General features: G+C 34.3%; 1 protein-coding gene across 6 annotated transcripts in view; it reads left to right on the forward strand.

Moving 5' to 3' along the window:
- Positions 1 to 21470, forward strand: part of LOC136027415 (3-oxo-5-alpha-steroid 4-dehydrogenase 1-like) — a 37908-nt gene extending 16438 nt beyond the window's left edge. For 4 of the 6 annotated variants that reach the window (XM_065704656.1, XM_065704657.1, XM_065704659.1 and 1 more), the window contains 4 exons: positions 6374 to 6720; positions 13621 to 13787; positions 16576 to 16828; positions 21363 to 21470. In XM_065704656.1, the coding sequence (XP_065560728.1) occupies positions 6374 to 6720; positions 13621 to 13787; positions 16576 to 16828; positions 21363 to 21429 (834 nt within the window). In that variant the 3' untranslated portion in view covers positions 21430 to 21470. Of the gene's footprint in view, positions 1 to 1174; positions 1283 to 6373; positions 6721 to 13620; positions 13788 to 16575; positions 16829 to 21362 lie in introns of those variants that run through there. The other 2 variants (XM_065704661.1, XM_065704662.1) reach the window with 1 other exon arrangement.
- The last annotated feature ends 3609 nt before the right edge of the window (positions 21471 to 25079 follow it).

A 25079-nucleotide genomic window follows, 5' to 3' on the forward strand; every position in this document is an offset into this window, starting at 1 on the left:
TAGAGATTAGAGACTGCCAAATATTAATTTTATCTATTCAGAATTTTATCTATTTAGAAAAGATTCATTCAAAATCGTCACTAATTAGATTTTTCTAACTTTGATATGAAATTGTCACATGGGGCTGATTTATTAGGGCCAATTCAAATTAAATGACAGAGACATTTTGGCATTAGAACAGTCTGTTCAAGTTACTCGTGTAGCTCGAATTTTTAGTTTTCTAACTTTTCTAAAGTTTAAATTCCAATTTCGCTTGCCAAAAGTGCCGATATGATGCACTAAATTCATCGTAATCGTTTTTATTTCTATTTCATTTTTTCAAAATGCAATGATCTTTACTCCGTTTCAATTTTGGCACCAACCTCAAAGGCTTTCAAGACAGGTAGTCTTGCCTTTATATTTCTTTTGTTCGAGAAGCCACTGTTTAACCATCATTTTATGACTTTGCTGATAATTATTGTGATTGAATTTTTTTTTATGACGGTTTTGTATAATATTAATTTCATTACTGTATATATAAATAATGCAAGTAGAGATTCATTCTTTCCAGTACTTTTATATAAATAATTGATATTCTTCTTTTAATTTTTTACTTCTTATCCACCATTTTGTCATTTTCACTGATATTATCATAGCAGTTGAAAATATAAACGACTTGATAGTTAAATGCAGATTGATAGAGAAACAGAAATAGATATAATTATTTTAGACTTTTCAATTTAGAAAAAATGGGGGAAGATCTTATAGCATGCAAGTATTGAAGAGAGTTCATCAAAACTAAATAAAGCTTAATGCATAAGGGCAAATTATATATTATCTGACCTTGTACTCGTAACTTGAGACACATGGCAGCTAAAAGACCGTACTAATATGTATGAACTTGCAAATTCTTCAAGAATTCCTGCAGCAATGGGGGCTGGTAAGATATTTTTAGTAGACATCATCTATGCAGCTAAAATTGCTGCTATTATTTTCGAAGCAAGTTAGCCTGTCGCAATTGATGCTTCATACATGATATGTAAACCCTGTTTCCTTTTTTGCCTTTCTATTCCTACTTATGACGAGTCTTAGCTCAATAGGCGTTAAGATTAAATTATAAAATTGAGATGTTGTCATTCTCCATTGAAGCGAGCATTGGTTTATAAAGGCTAATTTTATTTTTATTTTCTTTCAGATATTACTTGGAAAAATTTGAAGATTATCCAAAAGATAGAAATATTGTTATTCCTTTTGTTTTGTAGCTTTGCTGAATGTTGTTTTATTAAAGTCCTTTTACTGGGTATGAATTTGTTTTTCTGTAGACGAAATAATTAATTTGACAACGCTGTTGTACTTTGATTGATGATTTTTTTTTTCGGGTACTTAATCACAGTGGTCCTAATTATCGGAAACTTTTAGGGCGGGGGGAATAAAGTGTATTTTTGAAATATTGGAAGGCCCTCCAATTTTGTTTTATTGTTGATTTTTTTCGGTGAAAATACCAAGAAAGGGGCTCACAGTACAATTGCCAAAAAACTGTTTTTTTTTATTTAATCTAGGAGTTGGTGTAAAAAATATTTACCTTAAATTGGCATCAATACTTTCTCATCTATTGAATAACGACTTATGAATATGGTACCTTGAATTGTTGTATGGCACTAATCAAATATGATTTTTTTTTTTACTATTGGAATTTTACATGTTCGTATTGCCGACTTATTTTACGAAACATCTTCCCCCCCCCCCCCTGATGAACACCAAAATACTTTATAAATACAGGTGTGGAATAGCAATAAACAAAAAAAGTTGAAAAGTAGCCTGACAACTAGAAAAATATCACAGAAAAAAAAATGCAAATATGTTTTTAGTGCCATGATTTCTCTATATATATATTACACATAGTCTTATTATGTCTATCAAATAGTAAAAAAGGAAATAATATGAATAAATAAATATAATAATAAGTAATCCTTCTTTTAAGATACGACTTTGAGTGGTTCTAGAGCCATATGCCAACACTTCTCCAACCCCTAAGTGGCAAGGAGCTGGGTTCTGGGGCGGGGCATATTTTGTTCCAAAAATAGTTTGTGGAATATTACACAATTCACGAAAACAGTGAATTAGCAGAAGAATAATCATTTATAAGGAACCAAACTATAATTGATAAAAAAAAAAACACCCGATTAAGGATTCGAATCCTTGCTATTTTGAGTCAACGTTTAACGCGCTAGTAACTGAACTACGGTGGCTGATAATAGAATTACAATCTGTTGGGTTTTATAGGATCATAATTATGTAACGGTACTTATGTATTAAACCGCCAACACTCAAGTTCTTCATCCATCGACGCACTGTGAAACCGGCTTCTTTCGTTAGTTTCTTTCAGGTTAGCGTGAGACAAGACATCAACAAGTGACAGAATAGATGGGAAAAACGAATTTGGGCAACATATTTACACATTAGTGGGGTGGGGTAAAGTATTTGGACAGTGTGAAGTTAGAAAAAAAATTCTTGCTTCATAATATGCAGGATAATTGTACCTAACAAATTTTGCATGCAGACCCGCTGCACTTTACCCCCATCTCCCCTAATGTATATATATATATATATATATATATAACCCAAGTTTGTTTTTAAAGTATTATATTTTTATCATACTTAGGTATATTTCATTAGGATTAACCTTCTTGAGTGTTGGTGGTATAATTCATAGATATCTGTTTAACTTACAGCCCTTTTCCCAAGGACTATGGAGGGTTATGTCATCACCAAAAGCATAGTTATTGGACCCTATTCAGAAAATAAATTTGTAATTGGCTATTATAAAACATTGAGTTAATTAAAGATTCTATTATAAAGAGTGAGAGCACTAAACTTCATTTGGAAAAGCTGAACTTTAACAAACAAGAGGAGGGGGAGGAGGTATGTCAAGGGATTGTTATTGGAAATTTCGAGATTCAATTATTTTTATTCTATGAATTTGTTCCTGTTAAGACAATTCGATATCTTAAAAATTATTTTCTGAGCCTCAAAGTCGACTGACCGTGTTAAAGAGTTTATACTGAATTCTCCCAACGAACTAATGAGACTTACTGGGGGGGAGTATACGGGAGGGGCTCTTGTAAATTTCCACGTAAGGGTTTTGGACCATAATTTTTATAATGGTACCGTTACAATTGTACAGTTATTACAATACTACCGTTTTATACTTTCAAGCTTTTCAAACTAAGAAGTGGTACCGAAAGTATCGTTTTTAGCGCTATATGGCACTTACGGATGGTAGAACTGATAAAAAGCACGTAGATATGAGCAATAGCTTTCAAATGAGCCATTGAAAATCTCTCTCCCAGCTTTTCCACTGAGACATGACGCAAATAGTGCCATCTGTAGTGCTGTTTGGCACTTGCAGATGGTGGAATCTATGGAGGAAATGTAGATATGAGAAATATAGATAATGAGATAATGAGCTATTAAGCATATGTCTGTGATGTTTTGGTAGCCCACTAGCCCCACCCCTTGAGAAATGGCACAAAAGTGCAATTTTTAGTCCCCTATGGCACTTGCAGATGTTGGAATTTACAAAAAGCACCTATATATGAGAAATACTTTTTGAATAAACCATTAGACATCCCTCTATGATGTTATGGGTAAACCACTAGCCCTGAAAAAAAAACGGGAGACAGATCCGTGCTACACCTGCAAAAGTGATTTTCCTTGTTGTTTAGGGTGGGGGGGGGGTAATTTCCGTTTTCAGCTATGCTGATTCCCATGGTGCACTTTTCCTTTTGATCTGATGCCGTTTTGAGGGGTTTCAGGTTTTTTTCGAAATCACCATAAATTTCTTTTCGCAATACTTTTACTTCAAAGACGAACCGAAATAATTGTTACCATTCTTGAATCAGTGTCAGATGGGTTTTTTTTCTAAACGTGTTTTTTTCAAATTTTGGTTACTATGGGCTATTTTTCAATCTTTACTAGGTTGCAGCTATCGCTGCAGCCATGATGTGCTTACCTTAAAAAGTTTCAACTTATTCATGAAACAAATACTATCTCACCAAATACAATTTTCTTAGATCGTGTCCTTATGTTTATGATATATAAGCTAGGCATAAACTGTGATGAACTGTTTCCAAGATTCCATATCAGAGTATTTTGTTTTCCTTTGTCTCAAGAGACTAGCAATTTTGGTTAAGGGTCAACAAACCGTTACGCTACGAAAGCAAAAGAGATTTCAATTCTCCAAGACGAAGGACGGCAATTCTTCTGTACATAGGTGGATCTAGAACAAAATATCAGGGGGGGGGCTAATGCGACCTAGGTGCCAATAATTAACAAGTTTATTTTTAAAAAAGGATTGAGGGTGGCTATAATCTTTGGGGGGATCCTGGGTCCCCCTGGATTCTCTTATACATGGCTTCCGACAATGCTAACTCCATTGTGTACTTTTAATTTGATCTGATGCCATTTTTTAGGGGGGTGTTGGACAAATTTGTTTTCAAATATTGAGAATCCGTAGAAAACGTTGGAAATATTGAAAAACCATGATCGGAAAAAAACACCCGGCACTGATATGCCTGATCCCGATACCTGCGATACCAATGTGCCCTATAACAATACGGCCTTTTCGATACGTTTGATATCGATACATCCAATACCGATACAGAGTACTGCCCTTTCCCCAGGGACTATGGAGGGGCATGTCATCACCAAAACCCTAGATATTGACCTTTAAACTATATGGAACAAGATGGCTATATCAAAATTTTAATTGGATAACTTTGTAGGGAGTTGGGCTTAAGGAAGGGGGCTAGTTTCCCTCCAATCTTTTTGGTCATTTGAAAAGAGCACTGGGAAATTCAATTTTAGTTTGAATGAGCTATTACACTCCTTTCTATGATGTACTGGTTACCCCCCTAACCCTACTAGAAAAAAAGAAATTAAAACAGGGGACAGATAAGTGCTACCCATGCAAAAAAGTGATTTAACTTGTTGTTGAAAGAGGGGACTATAATTTCCCACTACAAGGTTTTTGACCAGGCCTGTTTTTGACCAGGCCTGTTTTTTGACCAGTATCTTCGAAACGAGAATTTTTTTAAGTTAACCAATAATCCAAAATGAATCACTTTGACCATAGTAGAACCTTATCCCTACCCTAATAATAAAACTCTCCACGAAAAGCTTGTCGGCCAAAATCCGAATCTTATTTCGTCCATTAACGACGAGATTTTACTAATACCAAGATTTAGCTATCGCCCAATTAAATTTTAAAATTTAAATTCTAAATAAATTTTAAATTTAAAAGCCAATTAAATTTTTCCTAGAATTCTTTGATTGGCTGGAAAATAATTTTAAGAATTCTAATTGGCTTAGATCAGTTCTAACTAAATTTTGGTATTAATAAACAAATACAAAGTTGAAACAGTAGGAAAAATCTTTTCAAGACAGTGGAAATCAATTCTGTGAATATTTCGGCCCTATGTCCAAGGGCCGTCTTCAGAACAATACGAGAAAGAGAGAAAAAAATATGTATATATAAATAAACTTACATTAAAATGTGAGAATTAAAACTAATAATGTTTTTTTTTTTTAACTTAAAAAAAAATAGCCCTAGCATCCTTACTTCAACGAAGTTCAACCAGGACTGACAAAAAGAATGAAGTGAGATGATAAATTCATTCAAGCAAAACAGATCAAAGTTATTAAATGCAATTTCTCAGAGCCAATCTTGCATTTTTGGCAGCCTGTCTCAAAGGTATTTTCGTAACTGGTTTTAATTCTCACATTTTAATGTAAGTTTGTTTATATATACATATTTTTTTCTCTCTCTTTCTCGTATTGTGCTGAAGACGGCCCTTGTTTGTTATAAAAAGGCAGTGTGGTCTTCGTCGATATTTTCGGTATTAATAAGATCCCATAGGAATGGGCCTTTTGACAGGCTTTGCTTTCACTCCTATAGTTTGTACCTGACATTTTTACACTTCTGTGAAAGTAACCAAAACCCGTTTACTAAGCTGTCGTCAAAGGGAGGACCAGCAGGGTATTGCCAAGCAACATCATAGTTATACCTGTCGACAAATAAGCCAAGTTTATGAATGATATGGAGTTGTTCTTGATTTTAGTGTCACACTTGTATTTCAGAAGCGGAAAATTAAAATGGCAAAAACCTGGTTTGAAAAGCTCTTACAAACATTAATTTGTTTCCAACTATTCTCTATTTCTAGTCGATTTCGTCTAATTAAAGTCTCGTTGTGTTTCTACAGTTTTTAAGGTACTTCGCGGCTACACTGTCACGGATTTTGTCCTTATCACTTCGATTTCGTTTCATCGAATTATGTTTGTTTGCTTTTTTTCTAATTCTAGAATTTATATTTATTTTTATATCAATCTCTTACAGATGATCATCAACACGTTTTTCAACCCTGATGAAGTAATTCAATATTTTCTGAGCCCTCTATTCCTTGCGTCTTCCCTTACGGAGCTCATATACAACATGCTAATATTTAAAGTCATCTACACCATTATTGTTTTTGTTGCCATGCTCCTAATGCCTGCCCCATATGGTCGCTTCACTAGTAGGAAGTATGGTTTCATGATAAGTGCGAAAATTGCATGGATGGTACAAGAATCACCGGGTTTCTTGGTGCCGCTGTGGCTAATATTATTTAGTAGTGCCGAAGCATGGCGCTCTTCAATAACTAATAAGATCCTGATTTCGTATGTCCTGGTGCATTATTTTCAGCGGTGAGATTTTTTTCTTTTATTATCGTAACTTTTTATTTTTTTTTATGTTGGCGAGTAATTTCAATCTCAAATTAAGAGAATTTTCCAGGTAGGTCGTTGTTCGCCCTACAAAACCCTGTACCATCAGTTATAGATAACTTTTGTAAGCTAGAAATTACCCCAATCCTTATTTGTTTGCTTCCCCCTGACGAGTAGTATAGCTGGCATTCGGTGCTTAAATGCATCATTGATCGCATTTCCTATCAGAGGTGCCATGAGTAGTGACGTCCCAATCTATTCGGGCGCACATATAGAGGGTATACTATGGGAGCTAATAACGCCTAAAGACGTTATTTCGCGTACTTGGGTCTTACGCAGTGCACCTGTAATGGCATAGTACACCTGTATGTTACGTAGTAGGGTTTGTTTACTTCAGGATGTCACGTAAAAGGGACTGTTTACTTTTGATTTTTACGTAAAAGGACTTGTTACAGTATAAAGTCAAATTTTTGTAGGTGAAGATGACACAATCTTGCGTGACTTGTTTTTGTTCTGGTGGACCTTTAGAATCCAGCACAAACTAGTTTTGACGGTGAACGACACGTGAATATTAGATCTTAGAATTCACTCAACTCAGTATTGAAAAAGAGTTTAGTATATCAACATCGTGGATATTATTCTTGGAATATTATTTAGTAATGGATGATTTTACTCTATTTGATACTGAAGGCGCTAGGAATGACGAAACGAGAGCTAGAGTGCCCATCGTAGCCGTAGAAATTACATGGAGTTGCTGGCTAACCCAAGAGTGGGAAGAGATGTTTGCATGACATGTAATATCATTAAGCAAATTCAAGTTGGAAGAACAGGTATGCTTTGCAGCAAAAGTGAATATAATGCAAATACAAAGATTACAAGACGGATGATATGCATTAGTGAAATATATTGAAGACATCAATCTGAATCAAACAATAAAAAAGGAGTTTGTTTGTTTGTTTCTAGCGAGCAAGAATTTACTGTTAGTCTATAATCGCTAGTGAGAGTGTCAAGATTCAAAATGGATGGATTTGAGAAAACAAAATCCTACAGAATCTAGTGACTTTGGAAAAATGTTTGAGACTTGGTGATGATTTTCTAGATTTGTCTCTTCAGAGGAAAAAATTTCCTCAAAGAATGCCTAACGATATAATGAAAAATGAGTTTCTGTCTTTGGGCTATTGCATAAAACTTTTACGTCGTGGTCGAGATGCATTTACTCAGTTTTTGACATATTAATTGCAACAAAAAAAAATTGTATTGTGGATTTACTTTTGAGTACTAACTAGAAATTCATTTAAGACAGCCATTTTTGCAAGACAAAAATACGTCACTCGACGTATCGTTTTTTTACGTCACTCGACTCCTCCTCCTACTAGACATTCCTTTTATTTATCGCAAGTCTGTTTCGTTTTGGCAGTGAGACAGTCAACGTTGAAAAAATGTTTTAGGTATGTCCATTGTGTTTCTATACATTGGGCAGCTGGTCGTCATGTGAGAATTACTGTTGTTGATGATTATAATGAAACGTGGAGATTATGCAATCCATGGAAATTGCATAGAGGATACGCAGTGCAAATTAAATACTGTAATTCCTGTCTTGAAGATCTTTATGACTCTCACCCTAGAGGTTTCCTCTGTTCCAATTGTAGCTATGATAAATGTGACGAATGAGAAAATATTTACCCTTGCGTTACTACAAAAAACCATAAATGGGATTTCAGTTTATATTTAAGAGACTGATATCGTCCTGGTTTTAAATTGTTTTGGGAAGAAAAACCTTTTCTACGCTTCAATTGCTGGAATAACAAGAGAGTAGTTTTCATGACATCACTCTGAAGACGCCGGCTACTATCATTATAAATCTACTGATTTTTATTTAGCTATTACAGAAAGTGACTCTTCATATGATAATTTCGTATGTGAACTTGCTTCAAATAAGAAAATGGAAACATTTGAATTTTATAATATGAATCAAAATAGTATTATTGACTTTACGAAGAGATATAATACAAATAAAGTTACATTACATTGTAGAAAATGTGACCCTGACTTTGCGTCCCAAGATGAATATATGTTGATTTTTAATGAGCTGCCGCCACTTATCATTACCGTTGGTTACCTATACATAGAAGAAGAAATCTAAAGGACACAAAATTTTGTACATGCAAGTTTTATTAATAAACAAAATCAAAACATTTTTAATGTATTTCACTCTTAGTGTACGGAAATTTATATTATAGACGCGGAAAAGAGTATTTTCAACTAGAAAATCGTTCAATCAAGGATTGTCTACATAAATGCTGAGAAATTCACTGTAAGTATGTCAGCGACTTCGAAAAATAAATCTTGTACTCGCTTCTCATTTTTAATAATAGATTTTCCACTTTGCTCAAGAAAGTTTTTTAATGTGACGCGGGTAGAAAGCATATGGTTTGGCCAAGAGGATAAAAAAATTCAATATTTTTCGCTGTTTGAATGATGCACAGCCAATTACTGTTGATGGGCTACTATTAACAATGATAAGGGTATTGTTAATACTTTGAATATGGTCAGGGAAATCTGAGGGTATATAATAGTATTTGTATTTGGATATGCAAGGATCTAAATTGAATACATTGATTATTTGATTTGTTGTCATTGTGCCAAGTCTAATAGAACTCTGCCATCAGTAATAACTTCCCGATAGGTTTCAAATTTATTTAGCCAGATCAATGCTACACTCTCCTCCAACGGCTTGGCAAAGGTACACTCTAAACCTACCGTGCCTATTCGGACAATACTCATATCTTGAGAGCCAGACAAATCCAGTACAATGATGCTATGAGTTTTTGCAAACATTCCTTTAGTTATAACATTTTCAAATAGTTGTGAATCTTGATCTTGGGATTGCATTGTCAATTCATATAGAGTCCTGTAGGATTTATTAAAGGATAAATTGTAGAGTGGAATTCTATTTATCCAAAGTAAAGATTCCCTATTACATAACAACCAAAAGTAAACAGACCCCTATTACGTAACATACGGTTGTACTATACCGTTATAGTATTGCGTAGGCCCCAAGTGCTCGTAATAACGTCTTTAGGGGCTAGTAGCTCCAACAGTACATCCCTATCCGTGCGCCCGATTAGATTGGGCCGTCAATACTGCCATGCGGATTTTTCCTCTTAAGTCCCTCTTCTCAAGTGCTTAAGCTTAGCTCCACGGCGTCAATGAAGCTAAAAATAAAAAAAAACTATTTTTTTAACTGAATGTAATGAGCGACATTAAAACTTAAAACGAACAGAAATTACTCCGTGTATGAAAGGGGCTGTTCCCTTCTCAACGTCCCACTCTATACGCTAAAGTTTGACCCTTTGTCTCAATTCTACTTTATTAAACTGTAAAAACTTTAGCGTAAAGAGCAAGGCGTTGAGAAGGGAACAGCCTTTTTCATACACGGGATAATTTCTGTTCGTTTTAAGTTTTAATTTCGCTCCTTACTTTCAGTTTAAACAAAAGTTTTTTATTTAATTTTTGAACGTTTTTTGAATTAATGCATGTTTGATTTTTGCTCTCCGCACATAAATTATTAAAATGAAATTAGGCATATTAATTTTTTTGGCTAAATGGCTTTCTCTTAGTTTTAATCAGAAGATTTTGAGAAATAAGGAGTGGGGAAGGAGGCCTAGTTGACCTCCAATTTTTCGGTTATTTAAAAAGGCAACTAGAACTTTTCATTTGTAACGAACGTTTTTATTAGTAAAAAATATACGTAACTTACGAATTAAACTTACGTAACAAACTTCTTTATTCGTATATTTTTATTATGTATATGAGGGGGTTTGTCCCCTCGTTAATATCTTGCTCTTTACACTAAAGCTTAAGTTTTGTCCCAATTCTTTAAGAATGACCCCTGAATCAGAAAGGCCGTAGAATAAATAGTTGAAATTACTAAAGATACTTTAGCATAAAGAACGAGGTATTTAGGAGGAGAAGAACCCCTCATATGCGTAATAATCTCTTTTCGTTTTAAGTTTTAATGCTACTCCTTACTTTCAATTGAGAAAACTTTTTTCATGTTCATTTTTTCATTGTTTTTATAGTAATGCTAGAAAATCCTGCGCCCTTTTCGTTGAATTTCTCTTCCCTCATGACATATTCCTCCAAGGAAAGATCCTCCCACTTAGCCCCCTCCCCTCAACCCCGCAAATCAAAAAATTCCCCTGAAAAAGTCTGTACACTTCCCAATAACCATTACTGTATGTTAACAATGATCCAAGTTTGTAACGTGCAGCCCCTCCCACGGGGACTGTGTGGGAGTAAATCATCCCCAAAGACATAGTTATTATGGTTTTTGACTATGCTGAACAAAATGGCTATCTCAAAGTTTTGATCCGTTGACTTTGGGTAAAAAATTAGCGTGGGAGGGGGCCTAGGTGCCCTCCAATTTTTTTGGTCACTTAAAATTGGCAATTTTCATTTCCGTTAGAATGAGCCCCCGTGTGAAATTCTAGGACAACTTGGCCGATATGATGACCCCTGGGAAAGAAAACAAAAAAAAACAAATAAACACGCACCCGTGATCTGTTTTCTGGCAAAAAAAAATACGAAATTCCATATTTTTGTAGACAGGAGCTTGAAATTTTCGCCAGAAGGTTCTCTGATACGCTGAATTCGATGGTGTGATTTTCGTTGAGATTCTATGACTTTTAGGGGGTGTTCCTCCCTATTTTCCAAAATAAGGCAAATTTTCTCAGGCTCGGAACTTTTGATGACAAAGAATAAATTTGATGAACATTGTATATTTAAAATCAGCATGAAAATTCGATTCTTTTGATTTATCTTTTAGTATCAAAATTCCGTTTTATAGAGTTTCGTTCATTATTGAGCCAAGTCGCTCCTTACTCGGCTAAGGAGTGAGCTAATTTTCTTGTGAGCAGGGCAAATGTTTTGATATGTGCTTTGCGAACAAATTCATTAAATTTATTGGCGCCACGAGAAATCTGTAATGCCGTAAATTCCTATGACAAGAAAATCTTATCCAAGTAAAGTCAGAAAATGGTTTGTCTTAACGGAAGATAGACTTTTTACTTATTCTAGATGTCGAAATTATTCTTCGTCGTGGAAGCTGGTGATTTTTTTTTTCTAGGATACTATTTTCTTTTTTCCCATGAAAGTGGTTGTTTGATCTAAGTTCAAAGGTAGCTTTCCTGCATTGCCCTTCTCCTTGTCTCTAACCAAATTTACCATATCTGGATATCTGAACATCTTTTATTTGCAAAAACCGGGCGGGGGCATATCCCTCGATCCTGAAGATTGATTTGAACAGCTTAGCGTAATCGGTCTAAATCCAACTCAGAGCTTCAATATTTCCATTTGGAACAAATTTAACTAAGTCTGGCTATACAAACCAATTTTTAAATAGTTGTGCATTCGGGGTAGCCTATCATTGTTTTTTGTTGTTATTTTTTTCTGCATCGTGCAATACAGAAGAACCATTATTTTTAGGTAATTGTAAACCACCAGAGCTTTCCTCAATGGTGTATTTTTTAAACCCTGATTTCAGCCCTCAACCTTAGAATACAAGATCAGAATTAGAATTCATTGCTATAATTACATTTGAAATATTCCAGTTAGATTTCGGGAATTTGTATAGCCACAATGAATTAAAATTAAAATTATGTGGAGGCTAAATGGTGAATTTGAAAGGTACAGGGGTTAATATTTGCAAAAATTTATTTTTTATAAACTTATTTCTTTACTGTATAAAACATATTCTAAGTTTAATTAATAGTTCGAGTTGATTGAGTTGCTTCTGATGTCAATATTTTTAGGTTAATATTTAGATATCAACAGTTCTTTATTTTTAAAAATTTCCACAATTGGGAGAAAAACCAAATATTTCAATTTTAAATAAATTGCGACAATATCGTAAACCGATAGAATTATTATAATAGAAAAGGAACCTTTGTCAATTTATATTTCATGTTTTATTCTTCATGCGATAATCTCGAGGCGAAAAAACTGACATAATGGACCCTTAAAGCTTGTGCCCATTTCTCCACTTTATTTGAGATTAGGATAGTAATGACGTATGAAAACAAGAAAGGAAATAATAAATGAAAAGAGAAAAATCAAATATATGAAAAACGAGGATTTTGTCAGCCAGTAGCAAAATATGAAGATGAAAATCAAGCAAAAATTTCGACAAGGACCTCCGCCAAGTCGCCCTCAGTGCTAAAAAAAAAACATAAGAAAAAAGAAAAATAAAACACACAACAAAATCTAACCTTCTTAAGTGAACTCTACGAGAGGAGAAAAGACACGTTTGCTTTATTTTCATCTTCATATTTTGCTACTAGCTGACAAAATCCTCGTTTTTCACCTATTTGATTTTTCTCTTTTCATTTATTATTTCCTTTCTTGTTTTCATACGTAGATACGTTTTCATAGCCAGTTTGGTCTCAGAACGTATTTAGGATAGTAATTTGAAAATACACAAAAGGTCAGTTGATTGTATCTAAAGATTGTATGAAAATATGTATATATTTTTCTGAAAAACATTTTCTGAAGTTATATTTCTTTTAATGAGTTTTCTTGTACCCTTTGCAGATGGACCCCAATCAAGCTGCAGATTAATATCCACTTCTGACATACGTCTAAAAAAACATTTCGTAAAACAACTGTTATTTATTTTGACATAAATTATGTCAAATAAGATGCATTTTAAAGAAGATTGGACGCGCTGAAAAATATGTTTCGGGTTTTTTACCATTGTCTTAAGAATGTCTCCAGTAGATTGGAAGGGGGGTATTCATCAAAACTAGGATTTTTTGTTAGATCAAAATGACCCCAGAAAAAATCTTCGGTTGTTTCTTATTTAAATTTCGTTTTGTTTTTCAGGAGCTTTATATACCCTGCTCTTATTCGAGGTGGGAAGCCCACTCCATTTGTATCTTTCTTAAACGCTGTTGGAATATGCGGTCTTAATGGTCTAATGCAGGGCCTTTACCTTGTCAATCATACGATTTACTCTTCAAAATGGTTACTAGACCCCCGATTTCTACTTGGTAGGTTTTTCTTATTTTTAAGTGTCCAACCTAATGTAATAAACATGAAAATTCCCCCAAAAAAGAGAATAACAAATAATAATTAATTTCATGGATTTAAGATGGTATGGCGATTTCAACAGGCTACAATCGATTTTTGTAAATTTGTAATTAGTGACACTTAAACCAACGACTCCTTGAATACTAATTACGTTTCTCAACCGCTGGAAATTGGATGTATTTCTAAGAACTGCAGTATCGAAATTTAAACGTTTTCAAAACTCTGGTAACATATTCCATAAAAGTTGGTGCCTAAGAATTTTGTTAGCCGTAGCTTGCCCTTATTGCAAAGTATTGGAATCCTGTGTTTTTGGTAGAATATCTGTTCAATGAAAGTTCTCAAAAAAGTTATTTTTTTCCCAACTCATTTTTTTTTGGGGGGGGGGGCATAAAAATATAGTGCGAGTGGATGTCCTCCTTACAAATGACCCTAGTTAATATTAATATGTGTTCTTCTAGGCGGGGAGAGGTGTGTATTTGAGTCCTAGTCTTTTATACGAACGTTTCTTAAATGGAAAAGCACATTATAATTAAGATAATTGCTGTAAATGATTTCGAGGGAGTGTAAAACAGCTTTTCTTCAGAAAAAAAACTTTTTTTTGTCATAAAGTGTGAACTGCAAATCTTTCTGATCCAAAAAAAAACAATGAATGTATATCTTTTTTAAAATTTACTTGTATTTTGGGAGGATTATTTGCAGAAAAAATGAATAAAATTTTATTATTATTTGCCTGGAATAAAAAAGAAATGTAAAATCAATAATAAAAGCATATCACGCTACTTTGTGTCTATTTTTTTTTAATTTTAGTTTTTCTAGAATTGCAAATTAAAAAAAAAAATTAAGAAATTGTTTAGAAATAAAAAGTATACTATTATTTGCCTGGTATGAAATAAAAAGTGTATTAACAGTTGCCAGGTATGAAAATCCGAAAAAAAACCTGCCGCACTAATTTATCTTGATTTTTTCTTTTCAACTAACCAGGGAAAGCAGATGGTCGGTAGGCCTTAAAGGTTTGTGGAGGAATCTACTCAAGTTTTGTGACGTACTCGTCACTTAGTTCTGCCCTAGGAAAGACGCATGGGTGGATGGTAGATAGACTTATCCATTAACAAATGAACTGACATAAGTTTTATAAAATCCTAATAAGGGCTTATGCCAGATTTGCCTCTCACTCAATCGGACTATATGTCTTGGCTTTTTGTAGGATTAGCCGTGGCTTAATGCCAACAACTACTTGATTTTAATTCAAAATCAGCGGCTTGCATTCTTCCTTCTTTAAACTCAGCAACTTGGATCAGATTCGATTCCAAGAAGCAGAATTGATGCATGTGGTCGTATTTTTTATGCAAAAACTGTATTAATTTGGACTATAAAATGAAAACTTCCGCTGTATTTATACATAATTATAACTGTATAAAATAGAAGCTATGAAAATACCGTATCAATTTATTTAATTTTTTGTGTGTCACTGATTTAATTTCTAGTTTAGAAAAAAGGGTTTGGTTGTCACTTTGGGAAACTGGATAAATGAAAAATAGCATATCCCTTGCACGTTTCTGCCATCTCAAAGGAAAAGGAATTCAACAAAACTGCCACTCTCCCTCGGAATTCACTCTAGTCACTCTGGAAATATCCTCCTGCTGAAAAATCCTCTTGCGGAAAATTTTCTCCCTCAAAAATTTCCCCCACGTATCAATAACGTTCTTATTTTCAAGTTTGAAATTAATTGAAAATCCCCCTCCCCGGAAAACCTCCCCGTGGAAAATTCCTTCCTGCGGAAAATCTCATCTATGGAAAATTCTCTCTCCTCCTGGAAAACCTCTTTCCCGATAATTCCTCCCGGAAAACTTCCATGTAAAATAATCATCGAATTTTTAAAATTAAAAGTATTGTGACAAATTATGTTAGAATTACTAACTTACCCGTTGGGTGTTGTTGGATAAATAGAATCCAGAAAATGTTAATAATGTCAAAAATCGTATTTTTAAATTCAAAGTATTCGAAAAACACCCACCGGAAGATTTCCACTGTGGACAATTCTCCCCCTGGGAAATCCGATCCTCCTACTGGAAATTCCTCCTTTGAAGAAAATCTACCCCCTGCGGAAAAATTTCCCGTGGGAAATTTCTCCCTTCCCCTTCCCGACAATTCCTTCCCTTAAAGTTTCCCCTACATGTTAAATAACGGTCGTTTTTTTTTAATTTAAAGGTATTTGAAAAATTAAGCTAGAATCATTAAATTATTCTTGGTCATTGCTGGATAATTGATATCCAGAAAATGCGAATAATTTGAACTGTCAAGTTGGTTTCATCGAGTAACGGAAGCAGATTTCAAGTATTGGTGTTCAAGGGTCTCTAATATCAGTCAGCTCAAAAAGCATTTCCAGGGTCTTGGTGAGGTGGAAGATTTATACCTAAACTTTTGCAAGAGTGTATTTAATAACTTCTTCAAGTTTCATGGCGATGAATGTTGAAGTAATGCATTCACGTTACATACACAGACAGATTTAATTTAATTTTATGTATACAGGCTGTATAAATTGTAACTATATTAAACTACATGTGTAAAAAAGCATATTTAATTTTGTTATCATTTTTGGTGGCATTGGTTTAACTTGTAGTTTAAAAAAATTGCGGCAGTCACTTAGGGAAGCTGTAAAATGAAAAAAAAAGGATCCATACAAAAGCTCGCATTGTTGTATTATTTTTTATGTAAGATCTGTATTAATAATATTTTGTTATTTTTTAGGTTCACTTTTATTCTTTGGGGGAATGGCGATCAATATCCACTCGGATAGCATTCTAAGGAAGCTGAGGAAGCCAGGTCAGAGTGGCTATAAAGTGCCCTATGGTGGAGCGTTTAAATTTGTTACAGCCGCTAACTACTTTGGCGAGGCTTTAGAGTGGAACGGATTTGCTATCGCCACATGGAGTCCAACTGCTCTAGTGTTTGCTGTTTTCGCCACTTTGTTCCTAGCTCTGAGATCAGAGAGGTACCAAAGGTTAGTTTTTTGGTTGAACTTGGGGATTGTTTGGATTAACGCTAAAGTGGTTCGAAGTGAGGAAAGGTCAAAGAAGACGTGAAGACAAAGATAGGGAGTACATATAGGAAGAGGACAAGAGGAGGGATAGTATAATTACAATGTCTCGAGCTTAGCGCTACCATTTTACAATGGTCGCTTGTTAAGCAATTACTGTTATGTCGGTGCCCTCTGGGAGCGCCGTCAAGCAATTATTTTGCCATATTTCGTGCCACACTTCTACGATCATAATTTTGCAATGACAGGTCAAATATATTGGGCTGGGTTTGCATCCTTCACCCCAAGCATCCATAACGCTTCCGTTGCCTTTCAATCAGGTCAACCCTCTATCTAACTGCGATAAGAATCTTAATTTTTTACCCAAACACACTGCTAAATATTTTCAGTTTTTTGTGAATACCTTAAAATTAACAGCAGATTAATCCTTTGAAATAACTTTTTTGAATTTCTGTAGCTTAATTCCATCTTTCTTTTTTATTTAGAGGTATCTCTCCCTTTTTTCTTTATTCCTGTCATTACTACTCTCTTTAGATTTTGTAATAGACTATTTTCCGTCCATACTACTGCTACTTCTAACAACTCACCTTGGCACCAAGCCGCCTGAGGCCAAAACAGCTACGCACGCTCTTTTTCCATCCCAGTCTATTTAAAGCCTCCCTTTGTACACCCTCCCGGGAAGTTCCCATATCCTTTAAATCGTTTTTTATGACATCCTCCCATCCCAGACGGGGACAACCTGCTTTCCGTCTAGCCCTCGAAGGTTGGCCGTATAGGGCAATCTTTGGCAATCTATCATCCTTCACCCACAGAACGTGCCCTATCCATCTCAACCTTTCTTTCGTTATAGCTCTAGAAAGCGGGATTAAACCACATTTTTTGTACAGCCTACTGTTTAAAATACGGTCAGTTAGCCGGGTACCCAAAAATATCCGTAGGCAATTTCTTTGGAAAACATCTAGTAAATATTCATCCGCTTTTCAGAACGCCCATGCTTCAGAGCTATATTTGACCACTGTCATCACTATACCTTTCAATATGCTAATCTTGGTTTGCGGAATTATCTTCCTATACTTCCAAACTGTTTTTTAACTGTCATAAAACACACTGAGCCTTGGCTATTCTACTTTCAACATCTTTACTGCTCCCACCGTCTTTACTAATAAAGCTACCAAGGTAAGTGAAGCTGCCCACCTGATTAATCTCTTCGTTACCCAACGTCGCCTTTTCATCTTCACTTATTCCTAGCCTTAGTCACTTAGTCTTCTTAACATTAATTTTCAAACCTATTTTAGAACCCTGAACTTGCATTTCCTCTAAAAGCTCATTCATTTTGCTCACACTTTCATCAATATGCATAAATCATCAGCATAATCTAAGTCCAGGAGAGTTTTTCCTACCCATTTGATTCTGTGGTCTCCCATTGCCTATCCTGAGCTCCTTAAGACCAAGTCCATCAAAATCATCCATATGAAGGGGGATAGAACACAACCCTGCTTGACTCCTGATTTAATACAAAACCAGCTGTTAACCTCATTTCTTGAGGTTAAATGCTAACCGCAGCATTGTTATTCCCGTACGTGGCCCTAATCACTTTAATATATTCGTCTGGTATACCATACAAGGATAATACCTTTGCTAAAACTCTGCTATCAACAGAATCGAATGCCTGCTCATAATCTATAAACTGCGGACCAAAGGTATTTGACAACTATCTTTTTACTGCAACTCTATCTCGGCCTAGCACATTCTCAAAATGTTCCGCCGATCTCTCTTTAACTCTTTCCTTATCAGTAATTATGGCCATGTTCCTCTCTTTAATTTGGACAAGTCCGGATTGCCTACTCCCTCTCAATTTATTAACACGCCAGTACAATATTTTACTATTCTACCGTCTCGCTGCATCTTCCAGATCCTCGGCAATTTTATCCATTGCCTCCAATTCGCATTTCCTTTGGTCATATTTTAAGGCTTTCTCTACTTTCTTTACATTCGTTTTGTTTTCATATGATCTATCACTCCGATATATCTTGTAAAAACCCCCTCTGTTCTCTATTGAACATGAAGCTTTGTCACTAACATTCCTAGCTGCAGTCTTAACTCTCTTCCCTAAGACACCATCAGCAACTTCACAAATTGTTTTTTCTAAAATTATTCCAACCATCTTCCACATTGTCAAATTTTAAATTCTCAAGTTTAGTAGATAAATTAGGATCTCAGAACCTCTGAAGCTAATTGCATATTTGACTGCAATCATATTACAAATATAAGCACCATAAGTGGACAGCAAAATTAAAGTATGAGTTAGTTTTTAACATTTCTAGTCCAATACTAAAACAATAACTTCTTATCTTATATTCTTATATTTTAGTCTAATACTGAAATTCGGGTGTTTCAATAGAAGTTGAACAAGTTTCGGATTTTTTTTTTTTAAGTAACAGCTTGTTGTTTGTATCCCCAAGAATATCTATTTCTGTTCACATTTTTGTTAGAAATGCTCATTTCAAATAGTTAATCAGTTTTAGCAAATGTTGCACTGCAAAATTGATTTTTCCGTGTTGCTAATATTTTCTATAAAAATAAACAACATCAAAAAGTTCCAAATTTAACCCAAAAGCTAAACGATCAGGGAGGATTGCACTATGTTATTTAAGATGGTATTTGCTAGCCATAGTAAATTGTTATAGTATTTTCACCAAGCTAAATTTCGAACACTAAATTGAACAAAAATAATGTTTCTACCAGTGCTTGGAACTTTGTCCTATTTGTCTAAGAGCAAATTGAAAAAAAAATACCGAATTTCTGAAATTTTTCAACGAAGCAAAACGTTCCTAATTTTTTGTTTTATAAAGTGCTAAAAAGTAAGCCTATTGGTAAAACTGTACTATCAGAAGTCTAAAACGTTGATTAAGATACTTGTGTTATAAGTAAGATAAATCTAATCTTATCAAAATATTGAAGTATTTAGTAAGATTGATTACCAGCTCATATGCAATATTTAGGTACTCCGTGCTTTTGGGTGCCAACCATTGCTCTACACCCCTTTCCCCCCTCCGATGCTGTATTTAACATAGAAACACGTCATAATAACTTGCTGGAACCAGTGCACTGTCGGAGAGCTTGTTCCATTAGTTCTCTCCTAAGTAAATATAGCATTAGTTGCAGCGCTATCTGCACCAACGATGACTATTTTCATTAAACAAATCTTGAATCTTAAGAACTCAAACGAAAATAGTGGTGTCTCTATATCAGTACTTTGGATTACGCCCTATTTGATTAAGAAAAATTTTATCAAAAATAAATCGCCATAAGCGTAAGCCCATAAGTTTTAATAAATACTTACTCGGTGAAAGTAATTTTGCGGAATGCCTCAGATATTTTCTCCGTAAAAAAGACTATATCAGTCACTTGATGTGTAAGGAATTTTGCTACGATGAAAATTCATTTGACAGATAAAAGACGAAGCTGTCGTCCAACCACTGTATTTTTTTAACTTATTAATTTTAAATCCTTGTAAAAAGTTGGCTATTAATTGGTTGTTAGAAGCTACGAGGCCATTAAATTTGTAAATCCGTGGTTAATCATCTCGCTTAAGCATATGAGATTCAAAAACAAAAATTTTAACAGAAAAAAAAAAACTACATGTATAGGCTTAACTATTAAAAACGTTACCTAAGGTATTTTCTGACGATGCTGTTGATTTGCATTATTGATGAGCAATCTGTTCTGGTGATACGTTGTCGACTAACAATTGTGTTGCAGTGACCAACAAAGGTTTTGTTGAGCATTATTGAGGACAGAAATGACCAGCAATTGACATTGTTGTTTGTCAAGCCTTTTGGTCAAATTAAGTGGGCATGGCAGAATGTCTTGAGGAAAACTTTTTCGGTTCTTGTAATTTTAGAAAAGAAAAAGTAGTCACTTTGCCATATTTTTTTATACATTTATTATTAGCTCGGTCTCTTGCCTAAAGTGAGACACGAGAATATATTTTTTCTTAGTTATCTACCCCTTGCCGCAGTGGAAATTACCAGGGTAAACATGACTAATTGAAAATAATAAAACAATGCTCAACCGACTTCAAAAATTTCGCCATTTTTTGCTACAATAATAAAGGTTCACCTTCTTTTAAAAGGTATTGTTGATTAGCGATGCGTTCGACAAAAAAAAAGTCTTCGATGTAAATTAGTTTCAAATTTTGGGAAAACACGATGTACTGGAATCTGTATTTTCAAGGAAAATTAGTAAATGAAAGGATTTTACCAATCACCAAAAATTTTCTGAAAATATATTTCCAGATACCGTTTATAGCTAGCTGGAAGATATATTCTCCAAAAATTCTGTGATAAATTACTTTTGGTATTGATCCATGCATATACCAACAACTTACTATATAGTAGCTCATTAGGCAAATATAATCTTTGGTTGTTGCATTAACTTAGTGTCTCTAACTTAAAATCATGATCAATAAATTTTACTGATCCTATATTTTTTCTAGGTTTTACAAGGAGAAATTTGAAGATTATCCAAAAGATCGAAAGATTTTCTTACCTTTTGTTTGGTAAAATGTACTTTGTAAATCAACAGGAAACAGCATTGATTGGCATATTTCGTTTTATTTTATTATCAACTACTAATATAAAAAGGTAATTAGGGATTAATCAATCTTTCCTTTTGTCGCTATTTTTTAAAGTGCTCACTGACTGTCGTTCAGTCAATGGCAGCTTTTCCAGAACTAGAAAAGATAACCATTCTTGTCCAACCAAATACATCAGGTTGCTAACTCAAAATTCACGGAACAATTGATGCTAAACATAATGAATAATCAGAGAAAATCGTCACAGATGTTCAGTTTGCAAGATAGTCGTCTCAGTATGTCGTTATTCTTTTTACCGCTTAGCAAGGCTTTATTCAGGGGGATAAGGGGTTTGAACCTCTCTCTCCACCCGAAGTGTTTGTTTGACTTGTAAGTCATTACAAAAATGAATAGAAACAAATTTTTGATGTGTCTTTTGAAGTTTTTTGCAAAAAGGAACTCTACAAACCTTATATTAAGAATTTCCCAACATACTGAGACACATTTTTTTTACTTACTCTGCAATCAACTATGTCTTCCTGAAGAATTATTTTGAGATGATTTTATCAGGAAATGGTTTAAATTAATTATTTTTTTATTTTTAAGTGAACAGTATATTTTTTTGTGTATTTGAGGATTCTTGGGATTAGTAGACTCTTAATAGACTGGACTTCACAAAAAAAAATTTCTGGCTGTAGTCAAGATCTTAAAATCATGCCAAAATTTATATTAATCTTTGTTTCGAAACGTCTCTGGGATAATCCAGTATCCTGTTAGCAATGGAGGAAAAAAAAGAAAAAAGGGAGAAGTATCACTGCTACCAATTCAAAAAACACACTTATTCTTTATTAAGATGGGAGGGGGGCTGTAAAGATTACAATTTTAGTTTCCGACTGTCTTTGTTCGAATGGTATACTTTTTGTTTCTATTTTTATTCACATTTTCAGTATTCCGGACATTTGGATGAATCTCTCAAAAATACATTTTCGTAATTACAATGACTATTAAAAGGAATCTGTAAAATAGCAATTGTTTTCGAATCAGCGCTAGTTTGGAATTCTTTTCGCTAGAAAAATCTAAAACGTACCTTCAAACTTTTGGTTCTAATGGAATGTGGTTTGCTCTTTACTAGGTTTCAACTTTTGTTGTAAACATTCGTTGTATTATATGAACATCTTGATATGTTTATTATTCGGATGGAATCTATGAATGGAACACAATACAACATGAAATCTATCCTTTTCTAGAGATTGAATTCATTCAACACTGCATCTGATTAGTTTCTTTCCAATAAGTACTTTTTTTATGCATCAACCCTATAAATTATCCTATGGAAATAATCCTGATCTTATACGTTAAATTTATTTAGATTGTACACTAGATAAGGATATCGGAACTGGATTCTGAATATTCTGATGCCTCCTCCTCCCTCATAAAAGTTCAAAAATAAAAACAAATACGAATATTGCGTCATTTGGAAAAATGTGATGCTCAATCATAATGGTTCGAGCATAATCATATGATGATTTTTCAATAATTTTCTCAGACCCTTGCACTGAAAATTATGTTCAAGCTGCCCAACCTCCATGTCCCCCCTCTCTCTGAAAAAGCTATCTTGGCTCCATTCGCTGAAGATTTCTAATTATGTTTTTCCAATACCTCTTTCCAAATGATAACACACCTGAATTTCCTTGACTTGAGACACTCTTACAATGTTGTATTTCTCTTAATTGTGCCAACTTTTTAAAAATAAACAGAATACCTACGCAACTGTTTTTTTTTCTTTTTCGACATTGCTCCATTTCAATTTTTTACATTTGATACAAGAGTGCATACATAATTTTCTGGTCGGGGAGGGGGAGGTTTGAACAAGGGGATTCATACTACTCTGTATACAACTTACCTATACCCACGTTACTTACATTCAGCAAACAGGCAAATTATTTAAGAAATAGTAAATAAAGGGCAAATTGTGTCTTTCTGGGTACCTAAAAACGTTACCACTGCGGCCATACTTTAAAACAAGTTGTGAGGCCGTATCAACGTCTTATGCGCCACGAAATCCACTCAATGTATCCTTGAATTATTAATGTGAACTAGCCCTTCTTAGATGAGTTCTCTGTTTCTAAAACTTTATGATCTCCTAGAACTTCTTGCACTTGAATGACCTCCGGATCCAGTGCCTGTGCGCGAGTCTCTCTGTAAAAACCTAAATCCTTAACAAAAGCGCCTTCATTGATAAATATAAGGTACTTAATATAAACATATCAAACACTTCTAAAACTTATTCACCATTTTCTACACGGGTCCACCCAAAATCTGTATGGGTTGACGTTATACTCCTGTTAAAAATCTGGGTCATCTTCATTTTTTATCAGACTTCTAACCAATATAAGCCCATAGATCAAATCCCACCGAAGCTAGCTTAAGGATAAGGAAACTAGCAAAAACACATAGTTAACTTCTAAAAAAAACTTTTTACTACCCCTCTCCCCCCCTAAAAAGAAAAACTTGCCCGAGGAGAAGAGCGTAGAAGTTTAGATGACATGAACTTTAAGAGCCAGGCACGTCTGTAGGCTCGAAGAGTCATTGTTCCTTACCTGGAATGTTGAGAATACCTAATTTTTTCAGTATGTTTCTGTTTTTTTTTATTTTTGACAACCTTCTCCCCAACCCCAAAGTAAAATTTATGCGTATGTGCCTCAGGATAGTTAAAGAGTAAGAATTAGGGGAGTGTATAAATCTTGTTAATTTTCAGCGAGCGCTAGAATAAAAAAAATCAACACAGTTTTACTTCTAGTCTTCCAGTAGCCAGTAGCAGACGTCTAGCTAGTATGAACCCATAGAATCAAATCCCACTGAAGCTAGCTTAAGGATAAGGAAACTAGCGAAACACATAATTAACTTTAGAAGAAACTTTTTACTACCCCTCTCCTCTTAAAAAGAAAAACTTGCCCGAGGAGAAGAAGTTCAGATGACATGAGCTTTAAGAGCCAGGCACGCGTGTAGGCTCAAAGGGTCATTGTTCCTTACCTGGAATATTGAAAATACCTCATTTTTCAATAAGATGCTGTTGTTGTTTTTTGACAACCCTTTCCCCAACCCCAAAGTAAAATTTATATGTATGTGCCTCAGGATTGTTAAAGAGTAAGAAATAGGGGAATATGTAAATCTTGCTAACTTCCAGCAAGGTCTATAATAAAAAAAAAATCAAAACTGTTTTCACTTCTAGTCTTTCATTTCTGTTGTCTGACCAAGAAAAAAATTCTAGATAGCCATTGAGGAAGCAAAGCTAAATCACAATGTTTATATTTCTAAAATAAAACAGGAAATCGTTATAAAAATGGAAATGTAACCAGTCTGCAAAAAAGTAAAAGCTCATTCTCAACCAAAAACAAAAATTATAAGTTAAGTTCAAAAATATTTTTGTACTCTCATGATACCATAATCAGTAAGAAAAAAACTGACAAAATGCTTTTATCAAGCCTGCAAGACTACACAAATATTAATATCGTTCAAAAACAAGCTAATTTTTGTATCCGCACTAAATATCAGGATTTTGATTACGAGCATAAGAATAAGCATATGAAATATTTTGTCTGTAGGTACAATCACAGTGTGATTTCTGAGACGGTTTAT

This window comes from Artemia franciscana, chromosome 5 (assembly GCF_032884065.1).
Source record: "Artemia franciscana chromosome 5, ASM3288406v1, whole genome shotgun sequence".
Taxonomy (NCBI): Eukaryota; Metazoa; Arthropoda; class Branchiopoda; order Anostraca; family Artemiidae; genus Artemia; species Artemia franciscana.